General features: G+C 42.8%; 1 protein-coding gene across 1 annotated transcript in view; it reads left to right on the top strand.

Annotated features, from left to right (window-relative positions):
• Positions 1–2,870: 2,870 nt before the first annotated feature.
• LAMP2 (lysosomal associated membrane protein 2) overlaps positions 2,871–21,741 on the top strand; it is a 35,405-nt gene continuing 16,534 nt past the window's right edge. Inside the window, exons 1-6 of the mRNA XM_040467980.1 lie at positions 2,871–3,119; positions 15,625–15,743; positions 16,384–16,597; positions 20,720–20,878; positions 21,303–21,346; positions 21,631–21,738. Coding sequence (XP_040323914.1) covers positions 2,888–3,119; positions 15,625–15,743; positions 16,384–16,597; positions 20,720–20,878; positions 21,303–21,346; positions 21,631–21,738 — 876 coding nt within the window. The 5' untranslated portion in view covers positions 2,871–2,887. The remainder of the gene's footprint in view (positions 3,120–15,624; positions 15,744–16,383; positions 16,598–20,719; positions 20,879–21,302; positions 21,347–21,630; positions 21,739–21,741) is intronic.

The raw sequence follows: 21,741 nt of genomic DNA, 5'->3' as shown, positions 1-21,741 counted from the left end.
TTGTTCTGTCTCCTGACGAACTGCACCCGGTTCCCAGTCGGGGAACGAGCGTTTGTTTTCTGGCAGGGGAAAAGGTTATAAGGGGTGGGAGTTAGCTTATAAGGCTGTTCGTATCTCGCTGTGTTCTGTTTTTGTAATTTGATGGCACCTGCAGAATGTTAAGGGCAACCATTTATTAAACTGGACATTTGACTAATCGTGACACTGTTTCCTTCTATTTTATTTTATTTTGCTTTATTTTATTTTATCTTATTCTATTTTATTAAAGTTTATTTATTTATTTTGAGAGGGAGAAGGAGAATGAGTGGGCTGGGGCAGGGAGAAAGGGGGGCCAAGGATCCAAGGCAGACTCTGTGCTGACAGCAGAGAGCCCGACGCAGGGCTTGAACTCACGAATGGTGAGATCACGATCTGAGCCAAAGTCAGACGCTTAACCGACTGGGCCACCCAGGCGTTCCCCCTCCTTCTATTTTGAATAAATGAGCATTTACTCTTATAGAGTCTTAGCTGGGGCCACCTTCGAGATGTTCTCTGGGCCATTAATATTTTCTTGGGGAGTCTTGAGAAAAATACAATGCCCACGCCACACTGCATACCCACCGAATCAGAATCTCAAGGGGTGGGACCAAGGTGCAAGGCTAGTTTTAAAGTCCTACAAGTTATTCCAATGCAGCCAGGACTGAGAAACTGCTCTAGTCTCACTATTTTGTTTTATGGATAAAAATACAGAAGTTAAAGAGATGAAGTGATTTGCCCAAGGTCAAGCTGCCAGTAAGTAGATCTCATCCCTAACTTTTCTGACTGCCCATCGACTGTTCCTTCCACTGTGCTCTCTCGTCTCTTCTAGAGCTTAGAGGTTTGCTGAACATTGCAGTTAGGTGATTTTTTTTCTTTCAAGATTTTATTTAAACTCAAGTTAGTGAACATATAGTGTAGTATTGGTTTCAAGAGTAGAATTTAGTGATTCATCCCTTACATTAATACACAGTGCTCATCACAAGTGCCCTCCTTAATGCCCATCACCCATTTAGCCTATCCCCTCACCCACCTCCCCTGCAGCAACCCTCAGTTCATACTCTGTATTTGAGCCTCTTATGGTTCACCTCCCTCTCTGTTTTTATCTTATTTTTCTTTCCCTTTCCCTATGTTCGTCTGTTGTGTTTTTCAAATTCCATATATGAGTGGAATCATATGGTATTCGTCTTTCTCTGACCGATTTATTTCACTTAGCATAATATACTCTAGTTCCACGCACGTCATTGCAAATGGCAAGATTTCATTCTTTTAGACGGCTGAGTAATACTCCATTGTGTGTGTGTATACCACATCTTTATCCATTCATCAGTTGGTGGACATTTGGGCTCTTTCCATAATTTGGCCATTGTTGATGGTGCAGTTCGGTGATTTACAGTTGAGGGAGAAGGGACAGAGTCCATCAGTTAAAGATGGGTGGGGAAACATCTAAGGACTCAACTCAATCAAGGGTTCTCCAGGACATGGCTCCTGTTAGTCTTATTGGTGGTGGGACAGTCGAATGACCTTTCATTGCTAAAAGCAGTGCCTAATACTATAGTATATGTTAGCTCCTCATAGAGCAAGTCAGTTGCTCCTGACTGAGTTTCACCCATGAAAGAATACATTCATGAATAAGTGTTCTCACGTTCAGGAATTAATCATGCTAAAGCAAATGATAGGGTATATCAGTGATTGTTCATATTTGAGCAGGGGTGGGTATTAGGGTGAGGACTCACAGGTTCCATTTGAGAATTTGTAAAAGCTATAACCTGCTCCCCCTCCCTGAAAAATCCACATACATAAATGTTGCATGTAATTTCTGGAGATTCACAGACCCTCCCCCCCTGCCACCCCCCAGCAAGTTCATCCATGGTCACCAGATTAAGATCTCCTGGACTAGAAGCTTTTGAAGCTCTATTTTTTTTTTTTTTTTAGTGTTTCTTAAAGTGTACCCCAGGAACCACAGAAATCAGAATCACTTGGGGGTGCTTGTTTAAAAAAACGGATTCCAAGGACAGCCACAGAACTACTGTTTCAGAATCTCTTACGAATGAGGTATGGGAGTTTGTATGATAGTAAGCTCCCTAGATGATTCTTTGGGACACTAACATTTGGGAATTAGTGCTTTATCCCAACGTGAGATTTTTACAGTTTTTGAATGCTTTCATTTGTTTACTATTTTAGGTTTCATCTATTCAACTGTCAAGTATACCAAATAGTATGCTTAGTCTGAATTCATTAAAGAATAGTCACATGTGGATATCCATAGGAAAAATAGCTGGAAGGGTAGATAGATAACCATCTCTCTCTGGGTCTTTACTTTTCCCCTTTACCCTTCTATTTTATTTTTTTATTTCCTATTATCTTTCTTTCTGTGTTCAAAAAAGGTTCTTTCTCTTTCTGGGTTTAACTCCTCCATTTGAAAAACAGGGTGTTATAACTAGGGCGAACTTCGAGGCCACGTCTTGCTCTGGCTGTCCGTGACACCATACTACCCTCAGCGCCCTTGTGCATTTAATAACACGAACTGCAGAGCTAACAACAGTGTTTGGAGTAATAACTGGGTACTATTTTTATATATATTATGTTGTGATGCCTAGCAACTGTTTCACTCCAGTAAAATTACTCTCTTCTTCCTCAAGGAGTTGGAACTGAAATAAACTCTACTATCTGTACCCCCCAAAAGTTAATTCTCTCTTTTAAGCCTTAGAAAAAGCCGTCCGCGCATACCTCTTAGGCACATAAGAATGATTGTGAACCAAAAAGCCAGGGCGTGGTCGCCCCGCCCACCGGCTCCTACGTCACCACCCTTCTCGCCGCTTTCAAGCGCGGAGATTGGCTAAAGGCAAGAAAGAGCCCCGCCCCTAGTCTTATGACCCGCGCTGAAGCGCCTTGTCCTGGCGTTTGCAGCACTTGTGGTCGGTGGTCCGCGCTCCTCTTGCCCGGGTTCCAGCAAGCTTTTTCCCTGGTGTTGCTGCTGTTGTTGCCACCGCCACCGCCACCGCCACCGCCGCCGCGCCGCCGCCTCCTTTGCGGAATCATGGTGTGCTTCCGCTTCTCCCCGGTTCCGGGCTCGGGGCTCGTTCTGCTCTGCCTAGTCCTGGGTGAGTTGTCGGGCCCTCCTGCTTAGTCCCTCAGCCTGGGCCCGGGGCGCCCAGTTCAAAGGCCACAACCTGCAAGACTGGTCCGGGGGGTGGGGGTGAGAACCTGAAAGGCTGACACTGGGCGGTGGCGCTTGGCCCAGGGAAGCGAGCCGTGACCTAGAGAAGGCCTGACCGAGGGATGGCGAGGAAGAAGGGCCCGTGAGAGTAAGAAGGGGCAAGTAAGGGGGGGTGGGCGCCGAGGGAGTAGGTGGGGAAGAGGGAGGAGTGGAGCACATACGGGTAGAAGGAGTAACTTGGGGAAGATACTGAGGAGTGAGCGTAGGTACGTGCGATTCTGGGGTGGCAGAGACAATCAGGGGAGTCCTGGTTTCTTAGGATCTTAGGGGCGAGAGCAAAAATTGGGGAGGGAAGAGACTATTGCCTGCGTGGAGAAACTTGGGGGAAGGGGGGAGGGTAGGGGCAGATATGACAGTAGAGTCTGAGGGGGCAGTGAGAGGGCTGGGGGCGGTTTGTGGGCAGGAATTTGAGGCTGTGGAGGAAGGGTGATTAAAGAGACGAGGAATGATGCTGTATTTGAGTTTGGTAGCTCGAGTTTGGAGGGGTAGGGACCTCGGGTGGCCCGGGGCAATTTCCAGGCAAGAAAGCACGGAGGTAAGGTCTGGAAACGAAGGGGATGAGGGGGGACTTTGGTGGGGAGTGAAGATCTGACTTGGAACTGTTGAAGATGTCGACTTTCTACCAGTCGGCTATTTCCTCCCAGCCAGATCCTGATTTAAACAAACAAACCAAAAAAGAAAAACCTTAAAAATCCTTTAAAAAAATCCCCAGCTCTTTCAGCTGGGAGGGTCTCCTAGATGTGAGGTTTTGGAGTCTTTGTCTACTGCCTCTTTGCCTTCAGAAGGTTGTGTTCGTAGCCACACAACTGGCCTTTCACTTCATTTTCGGAGGAGGACCATAGGTAACTTGCTAAAGATTGGGGTGTTACCAAGTCCTAAGAATGGCTGGATGAATGTTGGCTGATTGAGTTCTACCACCCTCCCCCAGTGATTGCTGAGTCCCTGAGGGCTTTAATGCCTGAAAGGTGAACCTTGACCAGAAGGTCTCTTCCTGACCTGATTCATCCTGTGCTTGCTGCTATCCACTGACTCTTGCTGTTTGTGACCAAATAAATGAACAGAAGGAACAGACCCAGATGGGAGTGGGGAGGAAATAGACATAATAGGGGTCTGAGAAGGCACACATTCTAACTCCCATTTCAGTGGAATAAAATCAGCACCTGAAAATAGTGGATTTTCAAACAGTGGACATTTGGCAACATCTGGAGATGTTTTTGGTTGTCAAACAGACGTTTTGGTTGTCAATCTGGGATTGCTTTTGGCATCTAGTGGGTAGAGGCTGGGATGCTGCTGAACATCCTATAATGCACAGGACAGTGCCCCCAACAAAGACTCATCCACCTCAAAATGTCACTAGTGCCAAAGTTGACAAGTCTGGCTCCAGAGTGATAGTATTGGAAGGGTTCTTGATGATCTAGTCTAGTGATTCTCAAGGATCTTTTTGAGGAGGCGTATGTCAGATACAAACATTTCTAAAGTAATACTAGGAAGTTACTTGTCTTTTTCACTCAACACTCTTCACCAGTGTACAGTGGAGTTTTCCAGAGGCTACATAATGTGTGGTGACATCACTGCTCTGATGGCTCTGATGTTGTGTTGTATTCACTTCTCATTTTTGATTTCAAATATGGCCAACGCCAGTAGTCATAACTCATGTAAACCAAAGCTGTTTCAAGTTCTCAGTGGATAAGAGAGTAAGGGGTCCTGACACCAAATGGTTCAGACTCCCTGCCCCTAGTGCAGCTGTCCACCTAGGCCAGGAGACGCCTCCATAGCCCTTGTGAAAGGGGGCCATGGAGGCTTCGCTCAAACACAATTCAAAGCTGTAACGTTGGAGTGAAGCGCTTACTGAGGGGCCAGCGACCCTAAGAGAGGATTGTTTACAACGAAAAGCACCTTATCAGTGATGGAACACATCTGACCAAGGCATCTGTTAATCAGTAGTTCACTGCCAATTGAATCTGCACAAACACAACGCCGTTATTGTTTAGAGAAAGTGAAAAAAAAATAATAGTTGTCTTACTTGTTGGCTTTTGTGTCATTAGATTTCTTTTTTACTGAAAGCTTTTTTGTCTTGTTTTTACAAAAGCAATGCTTGCTCAATGCAGAAAATAAACAGGCAAAAAGAAGCACATAAAAGAACCCATCAGCTCATCTGCTAGTTTGCCATTTATTGATTGGGACTAACTAGATTCATCTTCTTGGAAGATTTCCAAGATCGATTTCCTCCACCTCCAGGTTTAGAACAGGATTTGGAGAAGTAAACGTTCATAATGTACCTAGATTAGATTTTTAGAAGGTATCAGGATGAAATGGAAAGCATTTCTTGTGTACAGCTGCTTTTTCTGACAGCTGTTGGTTCAGTGTGGGGCTCAGACTCCTTCATGTGGCTTTTGGTCTAAGAACTGAGCAGGTCTTGAGTTGCTTCATGGGTTTGGCACATTACTTTTTTTTTTTTTTTTTGAGCGAGAGAGAGTCAGTCAGTCAAGTGGGGGAGGGGCAGAGAGAGAGGGAGAGAGAATCCCAAGCCAGCCCCAGCTATCAGCATCAGTGCAGAGCCCGGCGAGGGGCTCTGACTCACTAGCTGAACAGTGAGACCATGACCTGAGCCAAAACCAAGAGTCCGACACGCAGCTGACTGAGCCACTTGGGCGACCCCGTGTACATTACTTTTATATATCAGAGTGGATACCAAAAATTATTCAAGCAGTCAATAAATACTCATAAAAGACCTGTTGTGAATCTTGTGCTGCTCCTGGGTTCGAACGGAGGGGAGGTTCTGTCCTGAATTTATAGTCTCATTAGCTTGAGCACTCAAGCTGTGCCAGTTTCACTCTGTAACTATCCTGGCTCCAGAGGGTAACTCTTTAAAAAAGAAACAAAACAAAACAGCTGCTTTACAGCAAGCGTAGAAAAGAGTTTGAAGGGTTTATGCATTGGTCCTTTTCACAGAGATTACATTGTGCTGTTTATTTGAGTGAATTCTAACTGACTAGGGAACTTTCTGAAGAAAACCTATATGATTTTTCTGAAGAAAAGCTGTGTAGATGCATTATAAAGAGAGTAGTAGGTGAAACTCATTTCCGGGCATCACTGTCTTAAGGGTCTTTTCTTTGAGACCTCAGAGATTTCAGAATTCTTCTGTGGTTATTGATTTTTGTAACTAGTTTGACTCCTGGTTTTGATAGGGTTGATGCTTCTCAGGGTGGGAAAAACCTCATATAAATATCCTGACTGTGAACTTAAGGGGTAGGAGCCCCTCCCTCCCTCAAGTGTTTATCCATTGCCTGGTGAGCAGAGACCTGAGTGTTATGGGGGGGGGGGGGGCAGCCAGGTGACCATCTGAAGGAATAGGAGTAAATCTTGTCATTCCCAAACTCTCAGGTTTTTAGACTAGCCTGTTTTCCCCTTTATTTATTTATTTTTGATGTTTGTTTATTTTTGAGAGAGAGAGAGAGCACAGGAGAGGGAGAGGGCCAGAGAAAGGGAGACAGAGGATCCCGAGCTGTGAGATCATGACCTGAGAGCCAAAATCGAGTCAGATGCTCAACCGATTGAGCCACCCAGGTGCACCCCCCATTCTTTTTTTTTTTTCTTCCTTAATATCATTGCCAGTCAAGTCTCCCCTATGGCACTGGTCTCCGAGAGTGAAGACTCTTATGGACTGTCATTTCCCATTGCCTACTTAGCACAGCACTTGGTACGTAGTTAACCCTCAGTGAATTTTTGTTGAGGGTATTCATTGGTGGGTACTGGGGATGATTGTAAATTAGACCAGCTTGGTCTCCTTTTTCTTCTGCGAATCTTAAATTATGTTTTGCTGAAACAAATTTTTTTTGTGTCTTTGGACTTAGAACTTCAAGATCAGTGCTAAACAATACAGATAGTTTAAACCAATTTACTGAACTATAATCCCATATAATAATGCTAGTATCTTACTTGTACCCCTTCAGATATACCTACATAGTAGTGAGAGTTAGCATGGAGAAGCAGGAAAGTCCTTGGTGAGAATGAGATTAAGGTTTTCACAAACAACCAGTCTCTTCCCTTTTGCAGGTGATCTAAAAGAGAGAAAGTAAGCATGGGATCTTTCTGTAACCCTACCACATTTTGTTAACCTGATTACTTTGATTTCAAGGTTCTGCTAAAATTATTTTTAGCTGTAACAAAGATACTTGAAAGGACAGGCTTACTATTTGGCCATTAGTCATTGGTTATCACATCCGATAGAATTCTGGATATTCAAATATTTGAGTGCAGCTTTCTTCCCCTATATCCTTGGATGGAATTCGTGATCGATGATTATTTCACAGCACTGTAGCTGACCTAAGTGGTCCTTCCTGCAGGAAGACTGCTCTTCCTCCTGTAGTGACAAAAGCATTCCGATCATAATTCCATATTAAAGTGATCAGAGATTGCCTCAGATCCAAAAGCACACTTTATAAGTACTTGTTGGTATGTTGCTGTGCATTGCAAAAGAATTCTGGAGGTCTGCCAAACACCACTCACTCAGCAATAAGCACTTTCCATTAGTTGAATAGTGTTGAACCTTACTTCCTTACCCACTCTCTGATCTTAAAAAAAATTATTTTGTAGCTTAAAATCATTTCATTATTTTTCTTTTCAAAAGAGATGTACCAGAAATCAAGAGTATCAGCAACTGAATGGGTGATTGTACTTATATTAGGAAGCATAAATGAGGACTTGTAAATGAGGAACAGTTAATCTGATTTATCAAACCTGGGGACAGAGGAGAAAGAGTACATAGATACTGTATGCCTATGTCCTTTTTTTTTTTTTTTTAAAGACCCTTTGCCCAACATCATTGTGAACAGATCAGTTTGACTTCAGGAGTTCATAACTTAACATGATGAAAAAAACCTATAATTAAAATTTGGGAAGGATTCCTTTAGGTGCTTGCTACGTTTACTACAAGGGAAGCTTGTAAGCTGGAATATCCAGCTTGCTTGGCAAAGTTCTCTTAGCTCTGAAGGGCTCGCATGCTTTCGAAGAACCTGTTCAAGAAATACACACTCCAATTCTTAGCGAGGATAATTTGCCCAGAGTCTCATATCTAATAAATTGGACTGACTGATTTGAATTCTAGCTTTTCAGTGCCAAAGATGGGGCTCTTAATCGCCTCATTATATCGCCTCTTAGATTATTGTTTTTTATTGGTTATGTTGTACGACTAGTATTATGTTCCCACCCTGCCCCGATTTTGTTTACGAATATATATATTTTTCAACTATGCTTCGGGTTAGATAGACTTGTAAAAACCTAGCCACTTTCTGCAGCATCTCATGCTCGGAAAAATAAGTTGAATTCTATAAGAGCCTATAAATGAACTTTTTGGAAATAAGATTGAGAAGATATTTAAATTTGAGAAAGTTGATTTTGAGGCATGCCTTTTTCTTTGGAGAATAAACTCTTAGCTCTGTAATTACACACTCTAGGATATATTCAGCTGTGTGGGTTTTTTTTAAACATTATTTAACTAATTTACTTATTTTTTTATTTGAGTATAGTTGACACAGCCTTGGGCTTTTTGAATTCTTTTAACATTTATTTATTTTTGAGAGACAGAGGGAGCACAAACAGAAGAGGGGCAGAGAGAGAGGGAGACACAGAATCTGAAGCAGGCTCCAGGCTCTGAGCTGTCAGCACAGAGCCTGAAGTGGGGGTTGAACTCACGAGCTGTGAGATCATGACCTGAGCCGAAGTTGGATGCTTAACTGACCGAGACACCCAGGCACCCACCCTTGGGTTTTTTTTTTTTTTAATGCCATAAAGACTTTTAAACAAAAACGATTTAGCTATGCTAAAAGAAAATACAGCAATAAGGATGGAAATGGCTTTCTGGAGACTTTTTAGCAAAGTGTAAATGTTTCAACTATCAACTTGCCTTGTGGGAAATACATTATTCCTTGCTTGAAATTCATGTCAGAATTTATTGAGGCGAAAACTGACTTGGGGGTTGAGGAAGAATCCAGAAGACTGATAGGTTAGGTTCATGATTTGGCAAAACTAGAAGATTTGCCTTTTTGTAATTAGATTAAGCTATATTTCAGGTCCTTGTTGCAGGATATTTTTGCATTGATATAATCAGTCAATATTTATTGAGAAACTAATATATATTCAGCACTATTAGGAATGAGAGGAGATAGAGGAAAAGTAATAGACATGGTCTCTCCGACCATGGCACCCGTGATGGATGACATTCATATAGAAGGCCCACTCCTAGGGGCTGTGGCATAGATTGGATCATCTGTTGGTAAGGGAGCATATTGGAATTCAAATGAGTGGCAGAAACATTATCAAAAGGGAAACTTGAATCCAGATATATCATTCATTCACAGACTTGGGTCCTTTTTTTATTACTTAACAAATTACCTGCTGTATACAATAATTTACTGTGACACATCAGTTGGTTGTGAAGTTACAGTTGAAGACTGCTGTTTTGGAGCTTGTGACAATAGAGGGGTTAGGATTTACGGGCATAAAATAAGTGAATAATTCAGAATAGTACAAAAATATACTGAAAGGTGGGGGTATGCACTATGACTGCTCTTTAAGGCTTCTATAGTTCAGGAGATCCTTGTGGAGAAAATGGCTGCTGAAAAATGGATAGCTTATCATTCCAGGTTCTTAATTGTAAGCAACAGAAATAAAATCTGATAGGGGCACCTGGGTGGCTCAGTTGGTTGGGTGTCCAACTTTGGCTTAGGTTATGATCTCATGGTTTGTGAGTTTGAGCCCCACATCGGGCTTTCTGCTGTCAGTGCAGAGCCTGCTTTGGATCCTCTGTCTCCCTCTCTCTCTGCCCCTCCCCCGCTCATGGGCGCACGCGTGCTCTCTCACAAAAATAAATAAACATTAAAAAATAAAAGAGGGGTGCCTGGGTGGCGCAGTCAGTTAAGCGTCCGACTTCAGCCAGGTCACGATCTCGTGGTCCGTGAGTTCGAGCCCCGCGTCAGGCTCTGGGCTGATGGCTCGGAGCCTGGAGCCTGTTTCCGATTCTGTGTCTCCCTCTCTCTCTGCCCCTCCCCCGTTCATGCTCTGTCTCTCTCTGTCCCAAAAAATAAAAAAAAAAATTAAAAAAAAACGTTGAAAAAAAAATAAAAGAAATAAAATCTGGTAGTTTTTAAGCAGAAAAAGAATTTACTAAAAAGTTATCAGGGCATATGCATAGCCTTTGATCCCCCGTTTCATTCTTAGATACATACCCAACAGGCACACATACACACATGTTCACCGACGTGTCCATTTACATTAGGACCAAACTGGAAACTATCCAAATGCCCATTAGCAATAGCATAGATAAGTAGTGGAATATTTACCCAATAATAGAAAGCTATATGTACAGAGTGAGAACGTACACACTGCAGTTACACACACCAACCTGGGCGAATCCCACTAACTTAATATGCAGTGAAAGAAGCCAGACACAAAGGAACAGAGTGAGTGCTTCCATTTACATCAAGTTGAAAAACAGGCAAAACTAACCTGTACTGTTAGAAGTCGGGATAATGGTTGCCCTTGGGAGGGAAAAAGTACCTGGAAGGGGCTTCGGGAGCACTTGGAATGTTCTGTTTCTTAACCCAAGTGGATTCAGCTGTGGAAATTCTTTGAGCTGTGTGCTTAAGGTTCCATGTACCTTTCCCTTTCATATGTGATAGTGTGCGTCCCTCTGTATGTTAGGCATCAATAACATTTTTCTTTATAAAAACATGCATATCGAGTGGCTCGGAATGACCAGGGCTCCTGGCTGTGGATGTCAAGGCCTGGCCCAGTTTCCCCGTCATGTCGCTGAACTGCACGAGCGCCGCCAGGCGTTGGACTGCAGTTCGCGCACTACTGTCACCACCGCCAGCTCTGCAGGCCTTGTTGCCTGGGACCTTGATCCTGCTGTAGCAACTGCCACCTGAGGGTGACACTTCCATTCCTGGCTCCATTCCGCCGCCCTCCTATCTAAAATCTGGGGCAGATGCCTGTGTTAGGTGGAGCCTCGTCCATCCTTGCTGCAAGGGAGGCTGGGAAAGCAAGCATCTGACATTTTCAGCTTTTACAGTAGGTGGTGACATCTGCCAGAAGTTATTAGAAAAAGGCAGGGTCTGACAGTGTTGCACATTTGGAGGCAGCCTGAAAGAGAGGCGGTCCTTCCTCAAGTGAACACTTAGATCGATGGGTAGAAGAAAAGTAAATCTCAAATGTTAGGGACAGTAGAGGCCTAGGGGTAGAGGTTGAATAGAGCATGGCATTTGGGTCCAGTGGAACAAGTTTAACCAGATTAAAGGGTGTGTTCTGGGAAAATGGTTTGAGAGAAGTTGAAGGAATAGGGTGGGATGAGATCAAGGATTACTTTGAAAGTCAGCTGGAGGAATTTAAATTTAATATGGGACTTTTGGAGCTAATAAAAGTATTTGAACAAATGTCCTGACAGGAAGAGGTATTGAAGGACCATTAATCAGGGAGCATTTCTAGAGACAGCTAGGAGGCGTCTGTAGTAATTTAGGGGTGGGGTGGTGGATAGGGAATAGAAGTAAATGGCAGGGGTGCCTGGGTGGCTCAGTTGGTTGAGCTCATGAGTTCGAGCCCCCATCAGGCTCTGTGCTGACAGCTCAGAGCCTGGAGCCTGTGTTGGATTCTGGGTCTCCCTCTCTCTCTGCTGCAACCCACTCGCATTCTGTCTCTTTCTCAAAAATAAATTAAAAAAAAAACACATTAAAAAAAAGAAATAAAAGGCAAAGTTTGGATTTAAGAGGATTTGAAGGGGAAAAAACATCAGTAGAACTTCATGAAGAGAATGAAGTAGAAGCTAATTCCCAAAAATTTTTAAAAATATTTTTTATGTTTATTTATTTTTGAGAGAGCTAGAGAAAGAGAGAGAGCATGAGCACAAGTAGGGGAGGGGCAGAGAAAGAGAGAGACACAGAATCCAAAGCAGGCTCCAGGCTCTGAGCCGTCAGCACGGAGCTCGATGAAGGGCTTGAACTCACCAACTGTGAGATCATGACCTGAGCCAAAGTCGGACCCTTAACCGACTGAGCCACCCAGGTGCCCCTAATTCCCAAGGGGGAATCCTCAAGGTCCTGCCTTTCCTTTACAGCCAGAGAAGGGGAGCAGTTTAGAGGAAGGAGAAGAGTGAATTTTTGTTTTGGAATTGTTGAGTTTGAGGTGATATGGAGTAAAAGTGGTCCCCGTGCAGTTGGAGATGTAGGGGAAGCCAGGAAGCTCTGTGAAAGGGATAGCTGTCACAGGAAGAAAGGCACTAGAACAGAAAGTGCTGGAGCCCTCAGGGCACTTCTCAGTTCTTATTTTTAGGTTGGCAGCTAGACTATCTTGAATTTATTTATTTATTTATTAAAAAAAAATTTTTTTTTCAAACGTTTATTTTTGGGACAGAGAGAGACAGAGCATGAACGGGGGAGGGGCAGAGAGAGAGGGAGACACAGAATCGGAAACAGGCTCCAGGCTCTGAGCCATCAGCCCAGAGCCTGACGCGGGGCTCGAACTCACGGACCGCGAGATCGTGACCTGGCTGAAGTCGGATGCTTAACCGACTGCGCCACCCAGGCGCCCCTATCTTGAATTTAATGTAGTGGTAAATTTGAACCACAACCTGTACCTTCTGCTTCATGAGGTATGAGGTCTCCCACATGGGTACACACTGGTGCTGTTACTATTTTATGCCATTTTCTTTCTGTTCCTTTAATATCTCTGAAAAGTAAAAGATGAACTCACGTGAGGCTTTTCTTGGTTATGTCTAACAGTTTTGAATGCTTTGAATACAAGGAGGATCTGTTAAAGCTAGGGACTTTAAACAAGACCAAGAGATGGGAATGCAAGCTGGTGCAGCCACTCTGGAAAACAGTATGGAGGTCCCTCAAAAAACTAAAAGTAGAACTACCCTACCCTACGACCCAGCAATTGCACTACTAGGCATTTATCCAAGAGATATAGGTGTGCTGTTTTGAAGGGACACATGCACCCCCATGTTTATAGCAGCACTATCGACAATAGCCAAAGTATAGAAAGAGCCCAAATGCCCATCGATGGATGAATGGATAAAGAAGATATGGTATATATATATATATACAATAGAGTATTACTTGGCAATCAAAAAGAATGAAATCTTGCCATTTGCAACTACGTAGATGGAACTGGAGGGTATTATGTTAAGTGAAATTAGTCAGAAAAAGACAAATATATGACTTCATTCATACGAGGACTTTAAGATACAAAACAGATAAACATAAGGGAAGGGAAGCAAAAATAATATAAAAACAGGGAGGGGGACAAAACAGAAAAGACTCTTAAATATGGAGAACAAACTGAGGGTTGCTGGAGGGGTTGTGGGAGGGGGGATGGGCTAAATGGGTAAGGGGCACAAAGGAATCTACTCCTGAAATCATTGTTGCACTATATGCTAACTAATTTGGATGTAAATTAAAAAAAAATTAAAAATAATAAAAAAAGAATAAGCTTGTCTATAAATACAAAAATAAATTTTTGGAATTTTGAAAGAAAAAAAAAAAAAAGACCAAGAAAGACAGCATATAAAATTCAGGCTTCCAGTTGATCAGAAAAATTAGAAGCCAGGGGCGCCTGGGTGGCTCCATCGGTTAAATGTCCGAATCTTGGTTTTGGCTCAGGTCATGATCGCACGGTTCGTGAGTTGGAGCCCAGCGTCGGGCTGTGCGCTCACAGCATGAAGCCTGCTTGGGATGTCTCTCTCCATCTCTCTGTGCCCCTTCCCAGCTTGCTCTCTCTTCTCTCGCTCTCTCAAAAAATAAATAAATAAACTAAAAAATAAACCAAAAAAGAAAGAAAGAAAAGGCAAGAGAAAACAAAAAGGAAAATTAGAAGCCAGAGCCCTCAGTTCCATTACCAGATAGCCTTGGATCAGGGACGACAGCTCTGTTCCATATTGCACTTAGAAAAGAATGGCTACAGAACCTGCTCAGGCCTCAGGAGGTCTGTTCAAGCCTTAACCAATACATTTAAGCATTCAGTAACCACACGCTTTAGCATAATATTCAGGCTTGCAGGACAGCCTGGCTTCCGGAGCATCATGACCACAGGCTTTTGTGTACAACTTGAAAGCTGTTGCTGAGGCACGCCTTCTTGGTAGTCCTCTTAGGACTTGATTCTCTGTAGTCCGTAGCATGTCCCTGCTTGTAGATGACGCCGGATTGCCCAGCTATCATTAAAGGCTGTCTTAGCAGGAAACTGCTTTTCCCTTGGGTAATGTGGGAGACAGGGAAGAAAACTGGTTGCCTGTCATTTATGCTGCTGGTGTGTTTGCTGGCACATAGTATTTTTAGTTCTTGGGCTCTTCAGTTTAATAGGGAATGTCCCTGTGTTGAACCTAGTGTAGATGAGAGCCAAGTTAGCTCAAAAGCCCCATGGCTTTTCTGTCCTGGTAAGGTTTCTCTGCCTAAAGAGGTAGCAGGTTGAGAACACAGGAAGTGACTTTGAATCCATGTCGAAAGATTCATCAGCCTTTCTGATTAGTTGATTTTAAAATGGAACCAAGTGATGAATGTTACATTTATAAAAAAAATAACGTTTTGCTTACGGATCTAACAACCTTTGAAGGTCTGTTCTTTTGGTCACATGGTACACATGCTTACAAAGAGCCATCCCACATCTTCACATCAGAATAAAATAGTTCATGGGGCGCCTGGGTGGCTCAGTTGGTTAAGCGTCTGACTTCGGCTCAGGTCATGATCTCATGGTTTGTGGGTTCAAGCCCCGCATCGGGCTCTGTGCTGACAGCTCAGAGCCTGGAGCCTCCTTCTGATTCTGTGTCTCCCTCTCTCTCTGCCCCTCCCCACTCGCACTCTGTCTCTGTCTCTCAAAAATGAATAAACATTTAAAAAAATTAAAAAAAAAAAAAGAATAAAACAGTTCAACAAGACGTCCATGCGTCATAGGCCACATAGCTTGTGACCGGGTTGAAGGCAACAAGACCATAGAACATCCGATCTGTCATTATTTTTGCAGAGAAAGTTCCATCAGCTGGTTTGAGAGAGACCGTTTAACGCCCTCTTCTGAGCTCCCCCTTAACCTCCTTTACCTTAAAAACAAAAGTCTAATGGGCAAACTATAATTGCCTAAAACAAAACTAGCCAGGCACAGGCGAGTGTGGCTATGGCTACTAGGCGGCATCCTAGGTCAAGTAACCATTCCTTCTGGAAGGGGTAATGCTAACTTTATGAATAGGAGTCCACTAAAAATACAAAGAAAAACCATCACCAAGATACCAAAGGACTTTGTTTCATCTTAGAGCTGGTTGAACTTCAGTGGTGGATAGGGGTCGTTTTTATTTTAGATATGTTTTTGTGGTACAGTTTCACAATCTTATTTCTTTTTAATAAATCTAGGAGCTGTCTCATCTTACGCATTAGAACTTAATTTGACAGATTCAGGAAAAGCCACTTGCCTTTATGCAAAATGGCAGATGAATTTCACAATACGCTATGAGACTACAAGCAAAAGTTATGTAAGTATTTTTCTTTTTTCCTTGAGGTTTCTAGTAGAAACTCAGTTCCGTTCTTTATCCTTTACATACACTTCTGTGGATGAGATTTCATATGTTAACTGACTTAACGCTTCAGTTCTGTGGGTTTTTTAAAAACCTAGATACCTGAAGGTATTCTGTGTAGTGTTAGAAGGAATATTTTACTTCCTTGATTCTTTGGAGTTTTCCTTGCAGTCGGTTAAGGGCACGTGATCCAAAGACTGTGTGGTGTTCATGCCTCACCACATCGGTGCTGCTTTAACATGTACTGACATCAAAGCATTCCCATTTCTAATAGTTTGCTGTTATAATCTCCTTTGGGGGGATGCCCTCTCAATCTTTTTGTCTTATTTTCTTTTGGTTAAGGTCCTGCCTGCTTATAACCTGATTTAAAAAAAAAAAAATCAAGAAGAGAAGTTCAGGCCATTTTTCCTTTTCCTTTTGTCCAGAGGACTGGTCTGTAGATGAAGAATCTGAGACTGGTTTCCACAACAGGCCAGCCAAAGGGCAGCCTGGCCATGGGGGGATGTGTAACGTAGACTGAATTGGCACATCCGACGTAAATGCCTGATGGTCATTTCCGCCTGTGTGTTCCTTACCCCCAAACTTCTTTTTCTTTTAGAAAACTGTAACCGTTTCAGACCTCAGCACTGCAACATATAATGGAAGCTCTTGCGGGGAAGACCAGAATGGTCCCAAAATAGCCGTGCAATTTGGATCCGGTTTTTCCTGGGTTGTGAATTTTACAAAGGAGGGGTCTACTTACTCGATTGACGGTATCTCATTTTCCTACAACATTAGTGACAACACAACATTTCCTGATGCCAAAGATAAAGGTAAACTTAAGAATTAGATTTGTGTTCTGTTCTCTTACTCTTTATTAATAATACAAATGTAAATGACTTAAAAGTCATCTGTATACATGATTGTCTTCCTAACTAGAATGGAAAGTTCACGTCTTTGTTTCCGCCCCACATACAGCAGTGTTCAACACAGTGATGATATTTGCTGTCATTGTTTGCGTACTTTGTTTTTTTAACTTTTTTTTAAATGTTTGTTTATTTTTGAGAGCCAGAGCACAAGCGGGGGAGGGGCAGAGAGAGAGCGAGAGACACAGAATGCAAAGCAGGCTCCAGGCTCCGAGCTGTCAGCACAGAGCCCGATGCGGAGCTCAAACCCATGAACCACGAGATCATGACCTGAACCGAAGTCGGCCACTTAACCGACTGAGCCACCCAAGTGTCCCTGAGTGCTTTACTTTGTACTAGGTAGTACCCTAAATGTGTGACCAGCTGCGTCTCAATCCACAGCAGCAAGCCTGGGAAGTAGATACTGTCTCAACTTTACAGGTAAAGGGAATGAGGCTTAATGAGATTAAATAACTTTCCCAGAGGTTACACAGCTAGTAAGTGGATGAGCTGGTGTTTGAACCAAAGTCTGTTAAGCTACAGAGTTCATGCACTTGACTATTATCATTTATTTCGTTCAGTAGTGGGTAGTTCATCAAATCTGAATGAATGAGAAAATCCTTTAGCTGATAACTATTTTAAATATGTACAAGTTCAGTAACCTGAGATCAGCAGAAATGCTTCATCTTTAGATCTTTTTACCACTTAGATAAGATTTTGATTGAAAGCTAAGTGATTAAGTAAAGGCAAAGTGAAGTCAACATCTGTTGTTATTTTGAGACCATTTCAGGTCAAAACGAATTTGGGAAAGGATTAGTAATAAGGCATTCTTGTAACTCTTAGAATCGAAATGTGTACTAGATTTTTTTTTGTACTAAACATTTTGAAGGCATGGATAGTGGAGGTTTCAGTTTTGTTAGGGATAGAATTCTCTCCTTTCTTTCCCTTCTACTGAGATTTGGGTTAACGTGGTAGCCGAGCATTCTTCACAGATCGGATTTCATTCTGACCCCAAAAACACAGGCAGATGACCGTCAGTTGTGAGGCTTGGGGGGTGAATGACTTACTGGGGTTTATGGACATCAAAAGGCCAGATTTTCAAGACCCAGAAGTGAATGAGCTCATGTAAAACTTGGGAGGTAACACGGACTGAGACCTGGAAATCAGTCCTAGTTTTCTCTTTCCTAATCTTAGTTTGAGAGGGTAACTAGAGCGAGTCTGTTACTGGTTATCTTACATATTTAGCCTCGTGCCTGACATTGTCTTTTAGAACTAGTATAAGACTTGCCCCTCACCTTCAAGGAACTTTAAAACTAGTTGGGGACACAAGGCAAAATTATTTTTCCAAGTTATATGGAAAAAAGTAGAAAGCATTGAGATAGTGTGATTTGTTGTTGTTTGTGATTTTGTTGAGGGGGTGGCAACAGGAAGAAAGCTATAGACCCTCTCTCTCAAAGTACAGAGTAAACTTTGCAGATGGTATATACTTCCTGAGGCCGTCTATGAGTGCCCATGGTTAAGAGTGCCTGATCTGGGGCTTAGTCGATTAAACGTCCAACTGCGACTCGGATCATGATCTGGTGGTTCATGAGATCAGTGCAATCTCAGTGCCCGATTCTCTCTCTTTTGGGATCCTCTCTCTCTCTGCCCCTCCCCTGCTTGTGCTCTCTCTCCCAAAATAAATAAATAAACTTAAAAAAAAAAGTGCCCTCACAAGTGGTCTCATTAGGAGCAGAGAGAAAGGAGAGGTCAGTGTGTGTTGGAGGGGTGAGAAAGCTTGGTATAAAGAAGGACCCGAGCTGAAAACTCAGCTAATGGTCGAATTTGGGTAAGTGGAGAATTTGGGCAGAGGATTTCCAGCAGGGGGAAGCGTAGCATGTGGAGCAGTGTTTGGAGAGCTGCCTGATTAAAATAGAGGCTGTGTGTGTAGCAGAGGGGAAATCAGGCTGGCTGGGTGCAGTGGGTCTAAATTATAGGGGGCCTCGGAAGCCAAGGAAAGGCATTCAGCTTGATGGGGTAGGCATCGGGGAACTGTTTTAGGGTTTGAAGCAGGAGGATGCCATAACCAAAGCAGACACGGTAGTTTATAAAGAATGTTCTGCAGGATTAATTTGGAAGTGAGGAGACTGCAGGCAGAGATGCCAGCTTAAGAGGCTGTTCTGGTCACCGAGGGATGACGTAATGCGTGCCTAGACCAAGGGGGCGGCAGGAAAAGGGCAGATCTGACAGATCTGAATGGAAAAACTGGGGACTCTAAACACCTAACTCACCTCCTTTTTATTTTAAACATGGGGAGGATGCAATTTTTTATTACTAACATCTCTGTACTAAGATATTTGAAACTATTCGGAATTTAAAATGGTTTCCTTCAATGGACTGTTGGGTTTTGATTTAGTGTTTTATTTTTAGGTGTCTGATAATTGAAGTAAGTTTGAAGCTGCTGTTTTCTTTTAAAATTTTTTTTCATGATTAAAATCCAGAAAATTGCAGAGAATAATAGACCTCCGTGTACCCACTACCCAGAATTTATTAAATTGCCTTTTTTTTCTTACTTGCCTCATCTTTTTTTACTTATTTAAAGAAATAAAACCTTACAGATACATTTGAGGTTTCCTTTGTACTCACTGCGACCCCAGAGCCATTTTCCTCTCTGCCTCCCAAGAGGCAGCCACTCTTATGAATGTTGAGTTGTAGTCTTGCTATGCATGTGTTCATATTTGACGAATACACACATATTCATAAATAATACATAGTTTAAAGAATTCGTAGTCTAACTGCAGGATGTCTACAGATTGTTTTTAAGGTCTGTCTATGTAAGATAGGTCAAGTGTCCATTCATTTATGTTGACAGTGAGAAATGATTTTGGGGGAAAAAATGTTCTAGTCGTTGGTTAAAAAATGTTTTTCCCTGTAGCCATTAGGGGGCGCCAAGACAGCATTATTTGTCTGCCTTGCTACTTGATGGAGAGCATGGAAGGCAGCCTGTATTAGGGACCTTAAATACCTTCCTTCCTTGCCGCTTCTCCGCAAGAAATGAAGCCATTTGGGTGGATGACTGTGATCATAGTCTTTTAAAGTTTCAAAACTCTTCGGAATGGACATAACTTATTCCTTTCACATTCTGAAGATTTTCTGAAATGGAATAGTCTTTAAATGCTATCCAGGAAGAGGTTTCAAAAGCTCATTTTAGTTACTGCAACTTCCTCTGGGATAGTAGCACAAAAATAAGGATTTACTGTAAAATCCTTGATTAATCCATCTTTTTTCCTTCCTTGAGCACTAAGCCCTGTTTTTTTAAGTTTATTTATCTATTTTGAGAGAGACAGAGACAACACGAGTGGGGGAGGGGCAGAGAGAGGAGGAGAGAGAGAGGATCCCAAGCAGGCTCCGCACCACCAGCACAGAGCCCAGATACAGGGCTCAAACCCACGAAACTGTGAGATCATAACCTGAGCCGAAAGCAGGAGTTGGATGCTTAATGGACTGAGCCACCTAGGTGCCCCCAAGCCCTGTTGCTTCTACCTTAGATATGTTTTCAGTTTGGCCTCTTTGCTGTTTCTTCTGCCACTCACCATCCTAATTCAGGCAACCCCTTCCCCTTTTCCCTTAACCAGGTCAGCAGCTTTCTAAGCACTTTCCCTCTTAAATGACTTTTCTTAAAAGTTTTTTCCCCTGCCCAGCCCCCACGATTTTGCCATCTTCCTGAAAACAAAGGATATGTGTGTTACTTATTTCCAGCTTAACAAACTGGAGCTAACCTTCCACTGCTAACAAAACAAAGCCTAACCTGTCCTCAGCTCATTTGGTTTGCTTCGGTGTGTGGCCACCTGCAGCTCGTCTTTCCTTCTTAACCCCCATCGCGTCTTTCCTCTTACTCCCTATGTTTCAGCCACAGCGAATTTGTCATTTCCTGAACACGCCATGTGCTTTGTCACTTGAGGATGGGGTTAAGACAGGCAGACGGAAGGAGAAGAAAGTCTACACATGTATTTACGTTATTGCTTTTCTCCTACCTTCTTGGAAATGGCTGGTGTTAATCTTGTTTTACAGGGATTTTGACCGTTTATGACCCTGTGCGATTCAGAATTCCATTGAACAACATCTTCAGATGCAATAGTTTATCGACTTTAGAAAAGGATGATGTTGTCCAGTACTATTGGGATGTTCACGTACAAGCTTTTGTCCAGAATGGCACAGTGAGCACAAAAGGTGAGTACTTAAAGTATAGATACTTGGGTCCTAATTTAAGGTTGGAGTATACCAGCTGGCTTTAACTGAACTTGTTATCTGAAAGCATTTCTTTTTATTTTTTAAATATTTATTCATTTTTGAGAGACAGAGTGTGAATGGGGGAGGGGCAGAGAGAGAGGGAGACACAGAATCGGAAGCAGGCTCCAGGCTCTGAGCTGTCAGCACAGAGCCCAACACGGGGCTCGAACTCACGGACTGTGAGATCATGACCTGAGCCAAGGTCGGACGCTTAACTGACTGAGCCACCCAGGCACCCCATAAAAGCATTTCTGTCCTGAGATTTGTTCATGGTTTACAGTGGACTGTAAAGTTTTTGTAAAGAGCGACAATTCATACTCTTGTGGAACTTGCAATTTTTTAAAGTTTACTTATTTATTTTGAGGTGGGAGGAGAGAGAGAATCCCAAGCAAGTTCCACACTGTCAGCACGGAGCCCGATGTGGGACTTGAACTCACGAACCGTGAGATCATAACCGAGCTGAAACCAAGAGCCAGATGCTTAACCGACTGAGCTACCCAGGCACCCTGGAACTTGGAATTTTAAGTTGATGACGTACCTGTTAGAGGATGGTTTTTAAAAAATGTTTCACCTATAATGTTTTCAGCTGACCAAACCTAATCTTTGTTTGAACAAATCCTCAAATAGCTTGATCATCAGCTCTTTAGCTTTTGATGATCTAAGACCACAGCTCAGGTTGTGATCTTAGATGATCACAGGATGATCTTAGGATGATCTTAGACCAACCAGAGGTTGGGTCCTACTCGGTTAATAATGGCAATGGTACTTGTCTCCTGGCTACCATGGGGCTGCAGCTGAACATT

This window comes from Herpailurus yagouaroundi, unplaced genomic scaffold (genome assembly GCF_014898765.1).
Source record: "Herpailurus yagouaroundi ecotype Mexico unplaced genomic scaffold, PumYag 67641, whole genome shotgun sequence".
In the NCBI taxonomy this organism is placed as follows: domain Eukaryota; kingdom Metazoa; phylum Chordata; class Mammalia; order Carnivora; family Felidae; genus Herpailurus; species Herpailurus yagouaroundi.
The sequence above is the reverse complement of the archived record's forward strand: the minus strand, read 5'-3'. Positions and strand labels throughout refer to the sequence as shown.